Source organism: Cydia splendana, chromosome 3 (assembly GCF_910591565.1).
Source record: "Cydia splendana chromosome 3, ilCydSple1.2, whole genome shotgun sequence".
Taxonomy (NCBI): Eukaryota; Metazoa; Arthropoda; class Insecta; order Lepidoptera; family Tortricidae; genus Cydia; species Cydia splendana.
The window spans coordinates 4,109,898-4,129,464 of NC_085962.1; the positions used below are offsets into that span (position 1 = coordinate 4,109,898).

The 19,567-nt window shown below is 39.1% G+C and overlaps 2 protein-coding genes across 3 annotated transcripts in view; one reads left to right on the forward strand and one right to left on the reverse strand.

The window, feature by feature from the left end:
* Positions 1–1,895: 1,895 nt before the first annotated feature.
* LOC134806362 (probable arginine--tRNA ligase, mitochondrial) lies at positions 1,896–3,936 on the reverse strand. 2 transcript variants are annotated; one of them, XM_063779578.1, is made up of 3 exons: positions 3,818–3,936; positions 2,525–3,632; positions 1,896–2,444 (listed from the first exon to the last, which is right to left on the reverse strand). In XM_063779578.1, the coding sequence occupies exons 1-3, from the start codon at positions 3,851–3,853 to the stop codon at positions 1,945–1,947; spliced, it is 1,644 nt and encodes a 547-aa protein (XP_063635648.1). In that variant the 5' UTR covers positions 3,854–3,936; the 3' UTR covers positions 1,896–1,944. The 2 variants fall into 2 exon arrangements, with proteins under 2 accessions (XP_063635648.1, XP_063635649.1); XM_063779579.1 differs by having other exon boundaries at positions 2,525–3,625; positions 3,818–3,928.
* Positions 3,937–4,384: 448 nt separating this feature from the next.
* The window catches only part of LOC134806448 (WD repeat-containing protein 19), a 53,774-nt gene continuing 38,591 nt past the window's right edge, over positions 4,385–19,567 (forward strand). Inside the window, exons 1-8 of the mRNA XM_063779729.1 lie at positions 4,385–4,526; positions 4,708–4,865; positions 5,618–5,842; positions 8,225–8,435; positions 11,041–11,179; positions 11,680–11,821; positions 18,796–19,046; positions 19,185–19,405. Coding sequence (XP_063635799.1) covers positions 4,512–4,526; positions 4,708–4,865; positions 5,618–5,842; positions 8,225–8,435; positions 11,041–11,179; positions 11,680–11,821; positions 18,796–19,046; positions 19,185–19,405 — 1,362 coding nt within the window. The 5' untranslated portion in view covers positions 4,385–4,511. The remainder of the gene's footprint in view (positions 4,527–4,707; positions 4,866–5,617; positions 5,843–8,224; positions 8,436–11,040; positions 11,180–11,679; positions 11,822–18,795; positions 19,047–19,184; positions 19,406–19,567) is intronic.

Sequence of the window (19,567 nt, forward strand, 5' to 3'; positions counted from 1 at the left end):
TGTCAGAAAATGTCGGCCTACAAAGCGAATACGCGCTGTGATTGGCTAATGCGTACCACGTGACTGCCGGAAGTGAAGATTTGACGCAGGATCGGTCCGATTATTCTGACGTCACCGCGTCCAAATCCGAAGTTTCCCGAAGAAATACGAAGATATAAAACTTAAAAATTAGAGAAAGATTAAAGAAAATGTTAAAAATATTGTTGTTATTAACATAAAATATATTATTTTAATTTAAAGTAATATGTGTGGGCTATGGTTTACCTCTAAAGATTGTAAGAGTTGTTATTCGATGAGCATGGCAAGGTCTTTTAAAAGTTCCCGCCACATTGGGAGTGGTCATCATCAATACGACGTGTCTACTTGTCTAGAGGTTACCACAGACAATTATTTTATTTTTTTGGCACAGGAATCACAAATTGGTCTCAATCAGTAAAGTATTCTAGTAAAACATTAAATAGTAAAAATTAAGATAAATCACCAAAATTACAATAGTAATCGAGCCTAATAAACGAATATCAAGGCTGCATATTGGCAACATAAGGCTGGATGATATGAATACTCAAATAAATATCCTAGTCCTAGAAAAAATTGATAAAATTAAACGATCACAAGGAAAAAGTACAAGTCTTTTATAAATGACTATATCAAAAAGTATGAAACGTCCCATAATAATCTTTGATAATTTATGTCAAGAATTTATTGCTTTATCTAGATCTAGATAGAATCGGGTTGCTGATCTTACACTATTACTTATAGTCTAAACAACTTCAGTCAATAAGAACCAGGAAAATTATACTTATCCCTTTCTTTTGGGTGCTAGACTGCTAGTACTAGTGTAAGACAGTATGATTTCCTCTACCCATGTTTGAAATTAGACCGTACCTGGGCCAAACTATAGTCTGTCAAACACCTTTGTAAGTAGAAAAAAGCGCAAAATTCAAATTTTCTATGGTACGATAACCTTTCGCGCCTAAATATTTTGCCGCTTTTTTCTACTGACCCTACTGACGGTAATGGCTTGACAGACTATATATACCTACCCTACTCGATTCTCGCATATTGTGAAATACTGTGGCAAGATCAAAAGAAATTTAAAATGTGTGATTGATTTTATTAAATATTAACAACCCACTAAGTATAATATATTTATATATGGTCAAGCAAATCTTGTCAGTAGAAAAAGGCGCGAAATTCAAATTTTCTATGTGACGATATCCCTTCGCACCTACATTTTTCAAATTTGCCGCCTTTTTCTACTGACAAGATCTGCTTGACCAACTATAACAACAATATCTCTTTCTTGCTCTTACTTATCGGTGCGTCGCACAATGACCTTGATGCGGTGCGATAGTGTGTTACGGCCTTTAGAAAATAAAAGGTAAAAAAAACTTTAGAACTCTTATTATTTCCACTTTTCATTGTCTATGGTTATTATTACCTTTAGCCCCCATTCGCACGACAGCTTTTTCAACGCGCGTTAAAAAAGCGCTTGAATCTGTCCAAGCTCTAAATTCGACTTAATGACCAAGGGTTAAAGTCGAAAATCCAACAACGCTTGATAAAAAGCGCCACCGCTATCGTGTGAATACATACATGGTTATCCATTTGTGTCATTCAAACGCTTTTTTAACGCGCGTTGAAAAAGCTGCCGTGCGAACGGGGCCTTATACTTCCGATACGTCTCCATTCGTTCGTTTTTAGCGCGTTGCGCTTGCGCGGGAAACAATACATGTAGATGAATTACTTAATAAACAAAGTTATTTAACAGTTTTTTCATAAGTCAAAAACATAAATTACTAAGTTAAATAGGTATTCTATAAGGTGTTTGATATCCAAGGAATTAATATAAAATGCCAAATTATTATTTTTATACTTTTAATTAATAACTTTCACTAAATACTTAAATATCCCAACTACTACTACTTGCAATACAAACCACAGCTACATTTCATGTAATGGCCTGACCCCAAGAATCTCCAAGCCAGTTTTAACAACTAATCGCGCAGAATGAAAAACGAGAAGCCTTTGCGCAGCCACGTCGGCGTCAACGTTTCTCACTTTAAGCTCGTTAAACATTCTATTTACATGTCGCGCCAAGCGAAACAGATAGCTCACTATGACACACGCCTCATATTCCGTATACGACCTATTTAGAACGGTTTCGAATTTCGCCAGCTCTGCCACAACGTCGCCTATTACTTGCTCGGATATGAGACGCGGCTCGCATGTCTCTGGTATCGCTATACCGCAGTTTTGTTCCAAGCTCCAAAGTCGACAGTGAAGGTACTGCAGTTTGATACCACTGTCTCCTTCACTCTGTAGGGCTTTGTCCCAATCGAAAGTATAGTCTCTCAGTCTTTTTTGTTTTAAGTCATTGATAACTACTGCTGTAGTACCGAGGATGTCACAAGTTTCATCATTCAATGCTGCAGTCCTTGTGTCTGAAAAAGAAACTTTAATGTAGTAATTGAAAAAATTAAAACAATTATTTAAATACAAATTTGTCTGAGCTATCAATTACTTCTTGATTCCTTCTGTTGTTCATACATCTTGTTCTTAGCTTCGTCTAGAATGTTATTTAAGAATACCACATTGCCTGATCTAGTGCTCATTCCCTTAATTCTGCCAAACTTGATATGCTTGCAACCATTTACTAGGTCACTATTAATTTGTTTCACTATCTCGAATAGTGTTGCAAAATGATCTGTCTGTGCGTTGTCTACTATGTACAACATTTCATTAAATTTGTATTTGATGTATCGGTGTAGAAGCCCTGCAATGTCTCTGGACATGTATAGTGTTGAATTGTCACTTTTTAATACAGTTACATTCTTATTATTTACCGTGGCAACCTTTTTGCCTTCATCATCAGTATGTAGAATATTCAGTCTTTCCAAAGTTTCCATTATGCCTTTAATAGCCTTGGCATTATAGTCGGATTCCCAGAGATAATCATCAAATTGTATACCCAATCTTTGATAAACTTTTTCTAATTCCTGAACTGTGACTTCCCTAATTTTCTTCCAATTACCCAAGTCTTCTTGTCCTTGTTCAATGTTAGTGAAGCAACGTCTAGCCTCTTCCCGCACATTCTCATCCGTGGAAGCTAATTTATTAGCATATACATAAGCTTCATACAATTTCTCTATTGGCTTATCTTTAAGATCATCTAAGTTTAGTTGTCTTGCTTTGAGGCCATACTGGAGTAAACCAAATTGCGTGCCCCAGTCACCCAAGTAGTTTATTCTCGTGACATCATTGTTGTAGTATTTATTGATATTTGCAATGAAATTGCCAATAATAGTCGATCTTAGGTGTCCAACATGGAATGGTTTTGCGATGTTTGGAGAGCTGAAATCTAAAACTACTTTCTTTGGCATGATACCAATATCATGTTTTATGTCTTTAGATATTATTCCTTCAATTATGGACTGAATAAAATCATCTCGTCTGACATACAGTTGTATATATTCAGATTTGTTGAATGTGTATTTATCATCAGTCAGTTCAGCAGCTGTTGCTTCTTGAATTGGTAGTTTCACGAGGAAATTGTTTTCATTATGTCTGTATGTTACCTGCATATTTTTAACATTTCTTGACATCAAGTTCTTGTTAAGTCTGTCTGTGAACTAAAAACATTTTGTTTAACTTTAGTGAAATTAATAGTGTAGATAGTATTTAGGCATTTACTGTCTCACTTGTGCGATAATTCTGTAATAAGTATAATTTAATAGCGTAATTATTATAATTAAATAACATTTTAACTTTTAGGCTAAATAACAAAGGTTAACCGAAAAAAGCAGTATCGTTTTACCTTCTCTAATAGAAGACATCTTAATTTTGTAGTCATTTTAAAAGTTGATGATTCGACACAGTTTAATGATGAAATTATTGAATATCTATTGAATTAGAATATTCAAAATAGTTTTTCAAACAAAAAAGGCATTAGTGAAATTACAAATGCTATTTTACGTTACTGCTGGTCAATCGTAATCTGTTTTGCCATTGCATATTGAACATTAATTTACTGCAATATAGTTGATTTCATTTCATAATAGTACTATGAAACGTAAAAAAAGGCACTACACACTACACCTACTCATCCAAACTGTCAAGTGTCACAGCTGTCATCGTGGCAGCTTCGAAGACTTGTTTGAGTTATGCTTAAAAATGCTACTTATGCATCCACGTCTTATATCTTTTAGCTTCTTATATAGAGTATTTAATATAGTGAATTGTTGTTGTTTAATGTTGTTGAATTAAGAGACTATTAAACTAAAAGAAAAATGAATTGTGTTTTTATATGATCTCTTGCTTGACCTTGGAAGAAGTTTATCGTTGCCTAGCAGCGGATGGCTACAACAATGACCGTTTGACAGTTGTTTATTAATAGCATATTAATAGTTTGGTCCAAACATTCCAAGTTTCTGAAATAAAAGTTGTTTATTTATTCATATTATGAATAAAACTAAGTTAATATATATCTTTAAAGTTTAAGGGGTACAATAATGACCGCTCCAAAGGTTAGTATTAATTTAAATATCTCTAACAATTTTAGCGTTATAGTTTGATTGTAATACCACTTATTACTTAATTATTCACTAGATTTCTATCCATAATGTGTGTAAATGTAATCTGTTGAACCAGTAGAAGATATCTTTGCATATAGCATCGTGAAATTCGTGAAACATAACTTGTTTCCAGCTGTTATATACGATAGAGCAGCCCCATGGGTTGGGCGAGTTGTACTTCTCGTGGCAGAAGGGCGAAGGTCGGTCGCTGCTGGCGACTACGGGGACAGATGCTACGGTAGCCATACATGACCGCAGTGGGCAGCTGATTGAACGCATGAAGTTGCAAGGGTATATTTTTATTATAACTATAATCCTTTTAAAAAACAAACAAAAAAAAAACACCATTTAAGCCTCACCTTTAAAGTCTGCAAGTAAAAAAAAAACCGGGCAAGTGCGAGTCGGACTCGCGCACGAAGAGTTCCGTACCATAACATAAAAAAAAACGAAAAAAAAAACGGTCACCCATCCAAGTACTGACCACTCCCGACGTTGCTTAACTTTGGTCAAAAATCACGTTTGTTGTATGGGAGCCCCATTTAAATCTTTATTTTATTCTGTTTTTAGTATTTGTTGTTATAGCGGCAACAGAAATACATCATCTGTGAAAATTTCAACTGTCTAGCTATCACGGTTCGTGAGATACAGCCTGGTGACAGACGGACGGACGGACGGACGGACGGACGGACGGACGGACAGCGAAGTCTTAGTAATAGGGTCCCGTTTTACCCTTTGGGTACGGAACCCTAAAAACTGCAATAATATTCCTACCAGTGGTGTAGCTTGATGACCAAGGGCCAGGGGCACATTCCCACCTTGCCCTTTGGTAGCTACGCCACTAATTCCTGCTCATAGGTTCTGGACTCCTGGACCATAAATAAAGGTTTCTAAGAGATTAAATCTTTATTAGAGCCGATCTAGTTGTATTTATTTTCCATTTTCCTCAAACATTTTGTATACACATAGTTTATGTTTTTATCAATATTGGAAATAGTAAACAATTTTTAATATAAAATAAATACAAACCCTTTTTTTCTGTTCAGCCTCTGTGCTGGTATGGAGTGGGACAATGATGGGGACTACCTAGCAGCAATAACTCCGAACACAAACTCTGTGCTACTCTGGGAATGCCACTCCAACAAGCGTCTGAACGTGGAAACAGGGCTTCGGGAGGCACCTTCCTGCCTCGCCTGGGGTTATGGTGAACCAATGCTCGCTATTGGCACGCAGAAGGGAAATCTCGCTTTGTATAATCATCATACTACAAAGTAAGGTTTTTTTACTAGTATACTTTTATTATTTTTATAGTTCTCAATCTAACCCCTTTTTTAGGGTTCCGTACCTCAAAAGGAAAAAACGGAACCCTTATAGGATCACTCGTGCGTCTGTCTGTCTGTCTGTCTGTCTGTCTGTCTGTCTGTCCGTCTGTCACAGCCGATTTTCTCCGGAACTACTGGACCAATCAAGTTGAAATTTGGTACACATATGTAAGTTTGTGACCCAAATACGGACATGTAACGTAAACAAATGAATTTTAAACATGGGGGCCACTTTTGGGGGGTAAATGAAAAAATGAAAAAAAAATTTTTTCAAACTATATCATGTTACATATCAAATGAAACAGCTTATTGTAAGGATCTCAAATATATTTTTTTTATAATTTTCGAGTAAACAGTTTAGAAGTTATTCAAGAAAATAGGCAAAAAATGACCATTCCCCCCCCCTTATCTCCGAAACTACTAAGTCTTAAATTTAAAAAAAAATACATAAAATAGGTCTATACCTATAGATGACAGGAAAACCTATTAGAAATGTACAGTCAAGCGTGAGTCGGACTTAATTACAGTTTTTGATCCGACCCCTACGGATTTTTTAAAGAGATTTCACTCACGTTTCACATGAAAAATACATTGTTAACAGTGCCGGATTACTTAGAGTAGTAGTTTTCTTAGAGTAATTGGTGATAATTTTCTGATAAGATAATCATTTTAAATATTTAACGGTCTTACCTACTTACGAGTAATTGTAAGGTCAAATTAAAAATAATGTTTAAAAAAATATGTTAAATTGAGAGCTAGCTCAAAGTTTTTTGTACTCGTCGACTTTAATGGTTGAATTAATAAAGACTTTGTAACCAATAAGCAAAACAAGCACGTGCTTACGGCACCACGTTCAGGGAGGGCACCAAAATGCCAGGTTGAAAAAGGTGAACAAATTTTAAAATTAGGGACAGACACATCGTTTTTACCACACGATTTTTTTAGCTGTCCAAAAGCTAATTTGCAAAAATAATGGCGCGTAATTCTTTGGGAAACAATCGGTAGCAGTAGAAGAGTCGTGATTACATGCATAGATTCGATTTCAACCCACTCTTTTGCGGTTCGGCGTTAGGTCTTATGCAAGGCCTTCTGCCTTACGGCAAAGTTGATCTTCTGCCTTAATTACAATTGGGCGTGGATCCAAATCCAAGCTTTCCTCTTTCGCAGCTGGGCCTACTGCCTTTCTCACACTTCGCCAATTCAATTCCAAGCTCTCTGCTTTCTTGCATATTTTATGCATGAAAACAACCTCGCTGAGACCCTTAAATATCGAGCCCTATGCGAAGCTAGGCTGATAGAAAACTGTCCCATCCCTTCTCTGTATGAAATCCTGGATTCGCGCCTGGTTGGGACTAAAACTAAAATTGCGTTTTTATATCGAAAAATTTTCGCGCTCGCTTCGCTCGCGTTTTCAATTACTTTATAACTTTTATAAGGTATGATAAAGGTGACATTCGGGTGGCGACTGCAGCAACATTACTCTGTTGCAACGTTACTGCTGCAGTACTGTCAACTTCCGTGATAAAATGATGTGACTGATTTCCATACTAAAAGTAAAAATGTACAACTGTCTATCATATTGCGTTTTTATATCGAAAAATTTCCGCGCTCGCTTCGCTCGCGTTTCTATTACTTTCTACGCTATGATAAAGGTGACATTCGGGTGGCGACTGCAACAGCATTAGGTACTCTGTTGCAACATTACTGCTGCGGCACTGTCAATTTTCGTGATAAAATGATGTGACTGATTTCCATTCTCAGCTGTAATGCGGCAATGAACTTCTCTCAATTTACCAAAAAATCAATGTAATCTTGATGACCCTAGGGAGAGGGGGCACCTAGACATGCTTAGGGCATCAAAATATCTTAATCCGGCACTGATTGTTAAAAATTGTGTAATATACGGAACCCTTGGAACGCGAGTCCGACTCGCACTTGGCCGGTTTTTTAAGGGTCAAATGTCTAAATGTACGAATAAGACTCAAAGTCATGAAATGACATAGGTACTTATAGTCTGACAAGAAATTGTATAAAAATAATTGAGGGCGCCACTTCCCACGTAACTGTCACATTTTTGACGTAAAATGCAGGGCAACAATTTAGTATGGATTTTTTTTAGTTCCATTTTATTTTATTTCTACTATTTTATGTCGCACTATGCTGAATGTATGAAAAAACTTAGTTGAAATGCAATAATCTTTTAATATTTTTCTGGAAAATATAAAAAAAAAGGATCACTAACACTGGTAATGTTTTTATGTAAATTAAATTTCCATGATGCATAACGGTACGGCTTTTTAAACGGTAAAAAATTCAACTTCTTTTATTCAGGCGCATACCAATCATAGGCAAGCACACAAAGAAAATCACGAGCGCGGCTTGGAACAAGGACAACATCCTGGTACTAGCGTCGGAAGACAAGAGCCTGTCCATCAACAACGCGGACGGTGACACGCTGCGGGTCATCTCGCTGCGGGACACGCCCAACGACCTGCAGTGCTCCGAGATGAAGGCCGACGAGCGCGTGCCGGGCGAGAACACGGTAATTACAGCACTATACTGTGAACAGGGGAAGCATCCTCGTAGCGTCGGGGGACAAGAGCCTGTCCATCAACAACGCGGACGGGGACACGCTGCGGGTCATCTCGCTGCGGGACACGCCCAACGACCTGCAGTGCTCCGAGATGAAGGCCGACGAGCGCATGCCGGGCGAGAACACGGTAATTACAGCACTATACTGGGAACAGGGGCAACATCCTCGTAGCGTCGGGGGACAAGAGCCTGTCCATCAACAACGCGGACGGGGACACGCTGCGGGTCATCTCGCTGCGGGACACGCCCTACGACCTGCAGTGCTCCGAGATGAAGGCCAACGAGCGCGTGCCGGGCGAGAACACGGTAATTTAATTATAAAAGGGCGTAGCTTAATGCGGTAGTCTTGTCAGGGTCGCCATGACAAGAAAACCATGTTTTTGTACCCCACCTTAGTGGAGTAATACGAGTCCTGTCTCGATCCCCATATAAGAGGAAACAAGAGAGAAATAGCCTTCTGAGCATATTTTTCACTTAGGCATTTATTTTAGGCCTCTACATAATAAATTATTAGTATTAACTGGGATTATTAGTAATTCTTTATTCTTTATTCTTTATTCTTTATTCAAACACTATGTATAAGTTTACAGCTCAAGCCAAGGCACGTATACTGTTAATTAGGTACATATATGTTGTCAGTATCAGTCAGTATCATAAAATTAGTAGGTACACTTATTGTATTACACACTTATCTTTATAATTGAACATACATATTATGTATTACTAAGTTACATAGAGATAAAAAAAAGAATCTGATATTAAATAACATAGGTAGAGTTTAAAAAAATCCTGATACTACGTTGTAGGGACGGCCACTTGTCTGCGAATATGTCTGCGTTTTGGACTGTAGCTATGAAGTTATTTAGTAATTCTATTGCTCGGTACGTGGGTGCGTTTGAACCGTGATAGGTGCGAACATTTGGATATGCAAAAAGGTTTCTGGCTCTACGTGCGCTACGCCCTACTGCAGCTATGTAGTTGTCTGGGGTAAAAATACGCATACGCTCCAGAACGGATGGGTTGTCAATACGATTTCTTAAAAGCAGACAATAGTGTAAGGCAAGCGTTTGCTTACGCCTTAGCTCGAGAGACTCTAACCCTACCATTCCCAATACAAAGGATGACGGAAATAAGTATGGGTAGTATCCGTAATACCTTTTGTAAAGATGTCTAGCAAATTTACGTTGGACGCGCTCGACCATTATGGTATATTTTGCTTCCCGAGGGTCCCATGCGATAGAATTGTACTCAAGCTTGCTGCGAACATAGGCATTATAAATAATTATTGCGATTTTAGGGTCACGAAATTCAGAAGTCGTTCTAATAATGAACCCTAAAATTTTGTAGGCACTTTTGCAAATATTTATAATGTGTGAGTGCATGTTTAGCTTAGTGTCGAGTGTTAACCCTAGATCCTTTATTTCTGTTACTCGGTCAAGGGGAATGTTAGTAAGAGTATATGTCTGGAGGATATAATCTACAGACCGGCTAAAACTTATTACTTTGCACTTAGATTCATTTAGGTACAAGCGGTTTGTTTTACTCCAGCTGTCAACCATGTTGATTGTTTGTTGGAGTACCGTACAGTCGGATGGATTTACGACCGGTTGAATTATTTTAAGATCATCCGCATAAAATAGTGATTCCACGCCTGATATATTACTTGGCAGATCATTGACCATGATTAAGAAAAGAGTAGGCCCCAGAGTGCTACCTTGACTAACCCCGGAACGAGTGTAATACCTTTCAGATTGGTAAGAATTTAATTGGACATATTGTGTGCGATTCCTGAGGTAGTCAGAGAAGAAAACAAGAAGTTGAGGGGTGAAACCTAAGGCTGACAGTTTGCATAGGAGAGTATCGTTGTCAACTAAGTCGAAAGCTTTCTTGAAGTCGAAATAAACAACATCAACTTGTCGTGCAGTATCCATTTGGCGCAAAACGCTATCAAAGAAGCAAATGTGGTTGGTAGTAGTGGATCGAGAAGCGCGGAATCCATGTTGACAATCTACTAATTTACGATTTATCTGATTAAGTAAGCAGTGGTTTAGAATGGTCTCAAACACTTTTCCAAACACGGACAATACAGCAATGGGCCTGAAGTTTGTGATATCGGAGGACTTACTTATCTTAGGAATTGGGGTCACTCTTGAGACCTTCCATTGGGATGGATATACGCCCAGCTTGAGTGATAGGTTGTATATGTGAAGTAACGAGTGTTCTAACAAGCATACACAGTCCTTGACTAGAAACGGGGGTATACCATCAGGCCCAGCTGACGACTTAGGTTTGAGTTTCCGAATAGCGGCTCTGATTTCTGAAATACTGATAGTTGGGATAGCAATCATAGATTCATTGTTGTTACCAGCCTCCAGTTCCGCTTTTTTGGGATCTAGTTGCGGAGCTTCAGGCTGGAATACGGAGCTGAAGAAGGACGCAAAAGCATCGACTGCTTCTTGATCAACGACTGTTTTACCTTTATATATGTATTCAGATATTATGTTTAATCCTTGTGGTTGTGAAATCTTTAACAGCTGTTTTTTATTTTATTTCAGATCAGCCTGGTAGTAGGCAAACGGACGTTGTACCTGTATAACCTGCTGAACCCGGATAATCCTATAGAACTAGCTTTTCAACAGCGATATGGCGCCATCGTCGCCTACAAGTGGTACGGGGACGGATATATTCTTATAGGTAATTACGAAATTTTATTTATTGCTTCTACCTACCTACTACTCATCTCATCCAGAAAATATGAAACTTTTCTGTAAGTCGGTCACACAGAGTGTACTAATACGCTAATAGTCTATCATTCGGACTTTTGATTTTTGACCGACCATTTGGGTTGTTTGCTTGCTTTAGGGTCTGGTGATAGGCCGTCCACGACAAACCATAAATAAATACAGATATGGCATGTACAGTCACCACACGGGATTGTTATACCATTTAGGGTTCTTGCCAAATTGGAAATTCTGTTGCGTAACTATTGAACAACCAACTTAGCTGGGACCATAAATGGCGCACAATCGCGGAGCGTAATGGTACATACCTATTTAAAAACACATTTTAATTTGCTGGGAATTAGGGGTCAATAATTCGTTCCACTTTTCTCTATAAAACTTTAAGACCCTATCTGTATCTAATAGCCTATCTGTTTTTCTTCATTAGTTTATTTCCTCTCTCTCTCTCTCCAGGGTTCAGCGCGGGCTTCGTCATAGCCATATCGACCCACATCAAAGAAGTGGGGGAGGAGTTATTCCAAGTGAGGAACCACAAGGAAACCCTGACAGATGTCGCCGTGTTCAACGGGCAAGCCGCGTCCTGTGGCGACAGCCAGTGGGTTTAATACTTGTATCTACTTTAGTGTAGTATTCCATATCGACCATATAGCCATATCGACCCACATCAAGGAGGTGGGGGAAGAGTTATTCCAAGTGAGGAACCACAAGGAAACCCTGACAGATGTCGCGGTTTTCAACGGGCAAGCCGCTTCCTGTGGCGACAGCCAGTGGGTTTAATACTTTAATCTACTTTAGTGTGGTATTCCATATCGACCATATAGCCATATCGACCCACATCAAGGAGGTGGAGGAGGAGTTATTCCAAGTGAGGAACCACAAGGAAACCCTGACAGATGTCGCCGTGTTCAACGGGCAGGCCGCGTCCTGTGGCGACAGCCAGTGAGTTTAATACTTTAATCTACTTTAGTGTGGTATTCCATATCGACTAGGGCTTCCAATACCGGGATCCCGGGATCCCGAAATACCGGGATCCCGTCTGTTTAAACGCATTTTTTAATACCGGTATTTTTTAATGCAAGACCGGGATCCCGGTATTTTCAAAAACAAGGAAAATGTGCCGATTATAACGTTTAAAATCCATTAAAATTATCAAATTCAGCTGTATCAAGAAGATTACTTGCCCATTTAAGGGGCCGGTATATGACGTTTTCGATTTAGACCTCACTTTGTAACCATAATTTGTTCAATAAATGTTTAATAATTGCATTCAATTACACGTAAATTTTTTCATGAAGAAACCGTGTACCGACTCTTCATGCCATTATATTTTTAATTTGCTGTTATTCTCTACAAATCGACACTAAAAGTATCAAAAAATCAAAATATGGAGTTCCGTTTGAGACAGAAGCAAAACAATTTTGTCTTTGACAGTAATTGAATTATTGTATGATTTTGAAAGCTAGATAATTCAGGTACCAATTTATTACGAATTTATATTTTTACTCACAAAGACAACAGAGAAATTCAATCTCAAATGTAAACTTTCGAACAATTTCCATACATTGACGACATCACTCAAAATTCTTCTTCAAGTCAGATGCCCGTTGGGGCTACACCGGAGCACACGTGTACTTCTTCAAATGAAAATGACAGCCAGTGTTGCCAGATCCAATCTGAAAAATCCAGAAGATACATGTCCTAAAAATCAGGAGATTTGAAATAAAATCAGGAGACAAAAATTTATGCCATAAAAATAATTTTCATTCATATATTAAGGCGTGTCCAGACTACTCCAGACAGAGGTGATCAAATCGACCGATTTGATCAGAAATGAAATTGGTGGCAATTTCCAATTTTAGATTTATTATGCTATTAGAGCCCCTTAAATTGAATAAATGCCCCAAAACGAAAATACTGGCGTCACAAATTGGTATTCTTGCGTCCGTACTCAATTTTATCGGTAATGTCGCTCATAATCTGTAATTTCGTTTCGTTCTGAAACTGTGGCAAAGGTTGATGTTACACTTACACACTACCTACGATTGAATTTATGGCCGCCCTACACTGGCTTGAAGAACCCTGGCGTTAAATTTATGTGATAATATTAAATGGTTGTGAACTTCTAAAATCCAGGAGATTTTTCGGAAAAATCAGGAGATCAGGAGATACACCCCGAAATCAGGAGATATCCTGGAAAATCAGGAGATCTGGCAACACTGATGACAGCTTGATTTTCTTGCTTTTGACAATTATATTGACATTAAATCATATACGCACACGAGAAAGCATACCAGTAGATAAATTGTATTTCAAAAAATAGGGTACATAAACGCGCTCGCGTCTCATTTAAATTTGATTTGCTCTTATTTACGGGTCATAATGCTTGAAAACCGCAGTAAACTATCTTAAAACAATACGATTACAGTCGAATTTAAGTATTATGTTCCTTCAAAACTCGCTTAAAATGAAAAAAGTTTAAAGACTCATCTTTACTGATTGGGATCAATTTTTATTATGCTGGTATCATTTTGCGTCATTTTAAAAACGTATTTGACTTCTGTACGTCAATGAATTTTGATGACAATTGTAATCTTGTATTATATTATAGAAATTTATCTTAAAATATTGCCTATTAACAGGAAGAGTTATGAAATTCGTATAAGTAATACCTGAAAGTCTTGTGTAATACCATGGATTGCGACTAATAAATTATTATGATTATGCCGTTCGTTCCGTCTATATGTATAATGCGTGTACGTGCTGTTCTCTGAAAATCTTCAAGAAAAAATAACGGCTAGACCAGCACTAAGTACTAGCGAGTTTTTGCGGCTTTGGAGACCGAGATGAAGCTTACAGGCCAATTAGCGCTGTGGACTGGTTATTGTTATGTATACCTATTATCGAATGTTTTATAAATTTACTATAAAAAGCAATGTTTTATTTCGATTAGATCTACATTTTGTGCATATTGCATATCTGAAGTATTTTCGTACTAAACTTGAAACTTTCGTTGAAACTAAATAAAATAATTATTCCAAATGTACAGTCACCTGCAATTTATGTTACACAACGAAGGCCGCAAATATATCTGACACGATCTTATTTGTAGAACCATAAGAGCATGTCACATATTTTTGCGGCCTTCGAAGAGTAGGTACCGTCATTATCACCAACTTTGCCCGCTTTTTTTTTTAAACGCGAATTTCTCAATAAATATCACATCATATGACTTTTTTTTGCTCAGCACGTCCTATGTGATCAAATGCATCAGTTTTAAAGAAAAAAATTTTTTGTCGTGTTTTTACCCATTTTTTGCGTTTTAGAGGGCGGGCAAAGATATCCGGGGTTTTCGCCAACATTGCCCACGTCAATTTGGTATTCAAATACAGCTCGTATGATGATGATGTCTAAGGATCACTTTAAGGTTTTGGGCAATCCTACCATTCCCTGTTAATAGCTTAGCGATAAGTGTAAAACTTTTAAATACATTTGCTGGGCAATGTTGCCTACCCGTTTTTGCCCATTTCCAAATAAGGCTCGCCTAAGCATTTTACAAAGGCTAGGGTTGTCACTTTTGAGAAAATCTGTTACAATAGTTTAATGGCCAAAAATATGATTTTTGTTGTGTTTTTCATTCGTTAACGGGATAAAACATCAAAATAAAGGATAATAAGACAAATTAAATACAGAATATATTTATAAACTTATTTTAGTGTACAAACATAACCTTCTTTTACTTGCGAAGTTGGGTAAATTAGATGAAAAAGACAACCCTAATCCGTTTTTGGTGGTGGGCAATGTTGGTACGGATGCCAAATTACCGGATTACTTTGCCCACCGCTCAAACTTTTGTGTATTTAGGCCTTTTTAGTTTAAATCTGAATAGACATAATCTATGCTTCATGTGTTATAACTCAAACCCGGAAATATTTGTCAAAGGGTTCTCAATTTTTTCTACTTGCATTCATTATTTATCATTTTTTTGCCCGCCGAAATATACCCTATATTAAACAACTCGCTCAAAATTCCCAAGTCAAGTTATGGACAAGTTTGGTATATCAGTTATGCACAAGTTTGGTCAGAAATATAACCTATTTTCTACTAAAAACAGCAGGGTGGCCATAACTATTATCAATTTTTCTACATTAACGAATTTGTTTAAAATTGTCGTTTTGGGCAAAGTTTCCCTGGAGGCAAAGTTGGCGCTAATGACGTAACATATTATCGCAGGTGACTGTACATAAATGTTTCGGTGATTTTGAGATTATTTTCCAGGTTAGTTTACTAACAATCAAGTTATGCAGATACCGATTTCGTGAACGTATAAGTAGTAAGGTACCGCTATTGTTTAGCGATACCGATTATTTTTGAAGGTAAAACTATACCGGTTGAAATATAAAGATATTAAAATTACAGCAGGGACAACCATTTTTTATAGGTGTACCTAAACCAGCGTTAGCAAAGGTCTCGGTTTCAGCTTAGGCAAAAATGCTTTTGTATGTTCTCCTTTGCAGATCACATTTCTCAACTGATTCTCGTGAAAATTTGTAAGCAGGTTCGATAGAACTACTCTGTTTCGCTTTATCCGCCAAAATGGAATTGCCACCCTGCCGAAACTTTATTTATTTAAATTCCCATTGAATGGATATTGCACCTTATGAAAAACCGTATAGAGTAGTAAATAACATTTTACATCTGACTTAATGACATCTTGTTTTATTCGCTTTAATTGTACAAAACGCGTATCTCGACAAAGCAATATTAGGTAGTAAAACAGTCAACAATCAAATGAATTATAGGTGCGTCACGTGTGACATGAACAGACAAGGAAAGCAAGATTAAATGCATTGTTTCTCTTTCGTCTTTAAATGGAACGCTTTTACCCTCAAAGGAGGCTAGTGGTCAATACTAAACTAAAAGTCCAATCTTAAAAAAACATGATGGGTCACTGACCTGTCCCAGTAAAGTGAGGTAGTGTGCGTGAAGTGCGCTTGTGTGTGAAATGGGGTAAATTGACAGAATCTGAAATTTTACCCACCGCTACCGTCGCCTTAATTAAAGAAGATCATTTAGGTAATTGAAACAAGATCTGTGCATATGCGTTAGATAAATATTTGGTGATGAATTCTGATGTTCAGGATATGATATTAATATAATTAGTTCTTACAATTTTATCAAAAAGTAGAAAGATATGAATTGTAGTATGGCACACGAATTTTTGGTGCCAAATTTGAATATTTATTGGCTGGTTTATTAGGTTGACCTAAAAATGTGACTGGTGAAGTCAACACGGCGGATAAAATGATTGCCAACCTGGAGGGTGAAAAGATAATTATTGCAGATGGCGATTATTGTTTAATATCTTAAGCCAGGCGTGGCTCACATCGCGATTTCGTCGCTTTGCAACAGGTAGCTACAAGTACATCCGTGCCACACCAATTTTGGTGGCTAGCCATAAGCCGCGCGTGGCGATGTCGCCATCTAGCGGCCATATCTGTCCTGATCGTAACAGGCGCGTTTTGTTAGAGAGTGAGTCTTCTGTACCTAGTACTATTATTTATTCTGTGCCTAAGCTAAGGACATACATATCTGGTGTTACAGTGAGCGATTTAAAAAAAAACTAAAATTTTTTAAGCGATTCATAGTCAATACCGGGATCCCGGGATCCCGCTATTGATGAAGACAGTTTCGGTATTAATACCGGTATTGAAAGAAGTCCGGTATTTGGAAGCCCTAATATCGACCATATAGCCATATCGACCCACATCAAGGAGGTGGGGGAAGAGTTATTCCAAGTGAGGAACCACAAGGAAACCCTGACAGATGTCGCGGTTTTCAACGGGCAAGCCGCTTCCTGTGGCGACAGCCAGTGGGTTTAATACTTTAATCTACTTTAGTGTGGTATTCCATATCGACCATATAGCCATATCGACCCACATCAAGGAGGTGGGGGAGGAGTTATTCCAAGTGAGGAACCACAAGGAAACCCTGACGGATGTCGCCGTGTTCAACGGGCAGGCCGCGTCCTGTGGCGACAGCCAGTGAGTTTAATACTTTAATCTACTTTAGTGTGGTATTCCATATCGACCATATAGCCATATCGACCCACATCAAGGAGGTGGGGGAGGAGTTATTCCAAGTGAGGAACCACAAGGAAACCCTGACAGATGTCGCGATTTTCAACGGGCAAGCCGCTTCCTGTGGCGACAGCCAGTGGGTTTAATACGTTAATTTACTTTAGTGTGGTATTCCATATCGACCATATAGCCATATCGACCCACATCAAGGAGGTGGGGGAGGAGATATTCCAAGTGAGGAACCACAAGGAAACCGTGACAGATGTCGCCGTGTTCAACGGGCAAGCCGCGTCCTGTGGCGACAGCCAGTGGGTTTAATACTTTTATCTACTTTAGTGTGGTATTCCATATCGACCAAATAGCCATATCGACTCACATCAAGGAGGTGGGGGAGGAGATATTCCAAGTGAGGAACCACAAGGAAACCGTGACAGATGTCGCAGTGTTCAACGGGCAAGCCGCGTCCTGTGGCGACAGCCAGTGGGTTTAATACTTTTATCTACTTTAGTGTGGTATTCCATATCGACCAAATAGCCATATCGACTCACATCAAAGAGTTGGGGGAGGAGTTATTCCAAGTGAGGAACCACAAGGAAACCCTGACAGATGTCGCGGTTTTCAACGGGCAAGCCGCTTCCTGTGGCGACAGCCAGTGGGTTTAATACTTTTATCTACTTTAGTGTGGTATTCCATATCGACCATATAGCCATATTGACTCACATCAAAAAGGTGGGGGAGGAGTTATTCCATGTGAGGAACCACAAGGAAACTCTGACAGAAGTCGCCGTGTTCAACGGGCAGGCCGCGTCCTGTGGCGACAGCCAGTGAGTTTAATACTTTAATCTACTTTAGTGTGGTATTCCATATCGACCCACATCAAAGAGGTGGGGGAGGAGTTATTCCAAGTGAGGAACCACAAGGAAACCCTGACAGATGTCGCCGTGTTCAACGGGCAAGCCGCGTCCTGTGGCGACAGCCAGTGAGTTAATACTTTTCACCACACCAGCTCGGAAAGACTTACTTTGCACTTCAAAAACGGATAGCAAAGTTACACTTTGCTATCAGTAATTCACATGTGAGGCAAAGTAATCAAATGCAAATTTTGAGTTGTTTTCTTATGTTTGCTGGTAGAATTGACTTTTAAATGATGATTTTGGATGATAAATATTTAATAACATTCATTTACGACGACTACGATTTACGATTGACTTAGACGATGGTCTAAGTGCCATAGTTACTGGCACTTAAGTCCTTTAAGCCAATTTCTACCATTATGAAAATTTTCCAAAAAACGAAACGACAGAAAAATTATATCCCTGGACAAAACCTGACAAAATTTCACAAAAATGCGACCTGTCGAGGAGAACATCCGGACAAACGAAAGGAGGTATGCCCAAGCTGAAATGAAGACCAAACACTCTCTTAATTAGAGTAATCTCGCCCGAATTGGTGATTTTTTCCATTTTTCCTTCAATTTAAAAATTTGTTCCAGTTTGAAGCTGATATCAGTCTGGAACAACGGCGAAGTCTCCGGCTCAGTGCTGCCCCCCGGCGGCGCCGAGCGCTGCGCCTGGAGTTCTGACGGCCGCCTCCTAGCCACCGCCGGCCGCGCTTACTTGAACGTCTACGTGACAACCCTGCCGGCCCTGTATGCGGCCTATGGCACTAGGGTCATCACACTGACGAGCTTGTCTGAGGCTACGCTATACCAATGCATCCCGGTCGGCGATGAGGAGGCTAAATGTGAGTATTACGAGTACGTGACAACCGTACCAGCTCTTTATGTTGTCTATGGAACTAGTTCCCCATGACCCTAGTCATCATAGTTTGGTGCTAGGTTGATCGGTGTAAGATGTCCCCCAATATTTATGGTTGTTCCAGCGGAGCCTGTCGTGCTGGCGACGTACGCGCTGCCGCTGGAGCCGCAGCTGGTGGCGCTGGGCGCGGCGCACGTGGTGCTGGCGCGCGACGCTGGTGCGTGGCTGTGCGCGCTGGGCGGCGGCGCGCCCCGGCAGCGCCGGCACCCCGCCGCCGTGGACGCGCTGCGCGCCGCCGGCGACTACTGCGCCGCGCTCAGCGCCGGCCGCGCCCTGCTGCACCAGGTCACTATCATTTATTTATTCATTCATTCATTTAGCCATTCATTCATTCAGCCATTCATTCATACATTCAATCATTCATTCATTTATTTATTACAAAAACATAATATACACTACATATTACAGTCGAAACCAAATCACTGTACACATAATTATTTATTGAAC

What these genes read in the sequence shown, in the direction of transcription:
- LOC134806362 (XM_063779578.1), bottom strand. Translation starts at nt 3,853, where the DNA reads ATGACTACAAAATTAAGATGTCTTCTATTAGAGAAG. An exon ending in GATGTCTTCTATTAGAGAAG is followed by an intron (nt 3,633 to 3,817) that starts GTAAAACGATAC and finishes AAATGTTTTTAG; the next exon opens with TTCACAGACAGACTTAACAA. An exon ending in ACAACAGAAGGAATCAAGAA is followed by an intron (nt 2,445 to 2,524) that starts GTAATTGATAGC and finishes TTTCTTTTTCAG; the next exon opens with ACACAAGGACTGCAGCATTG.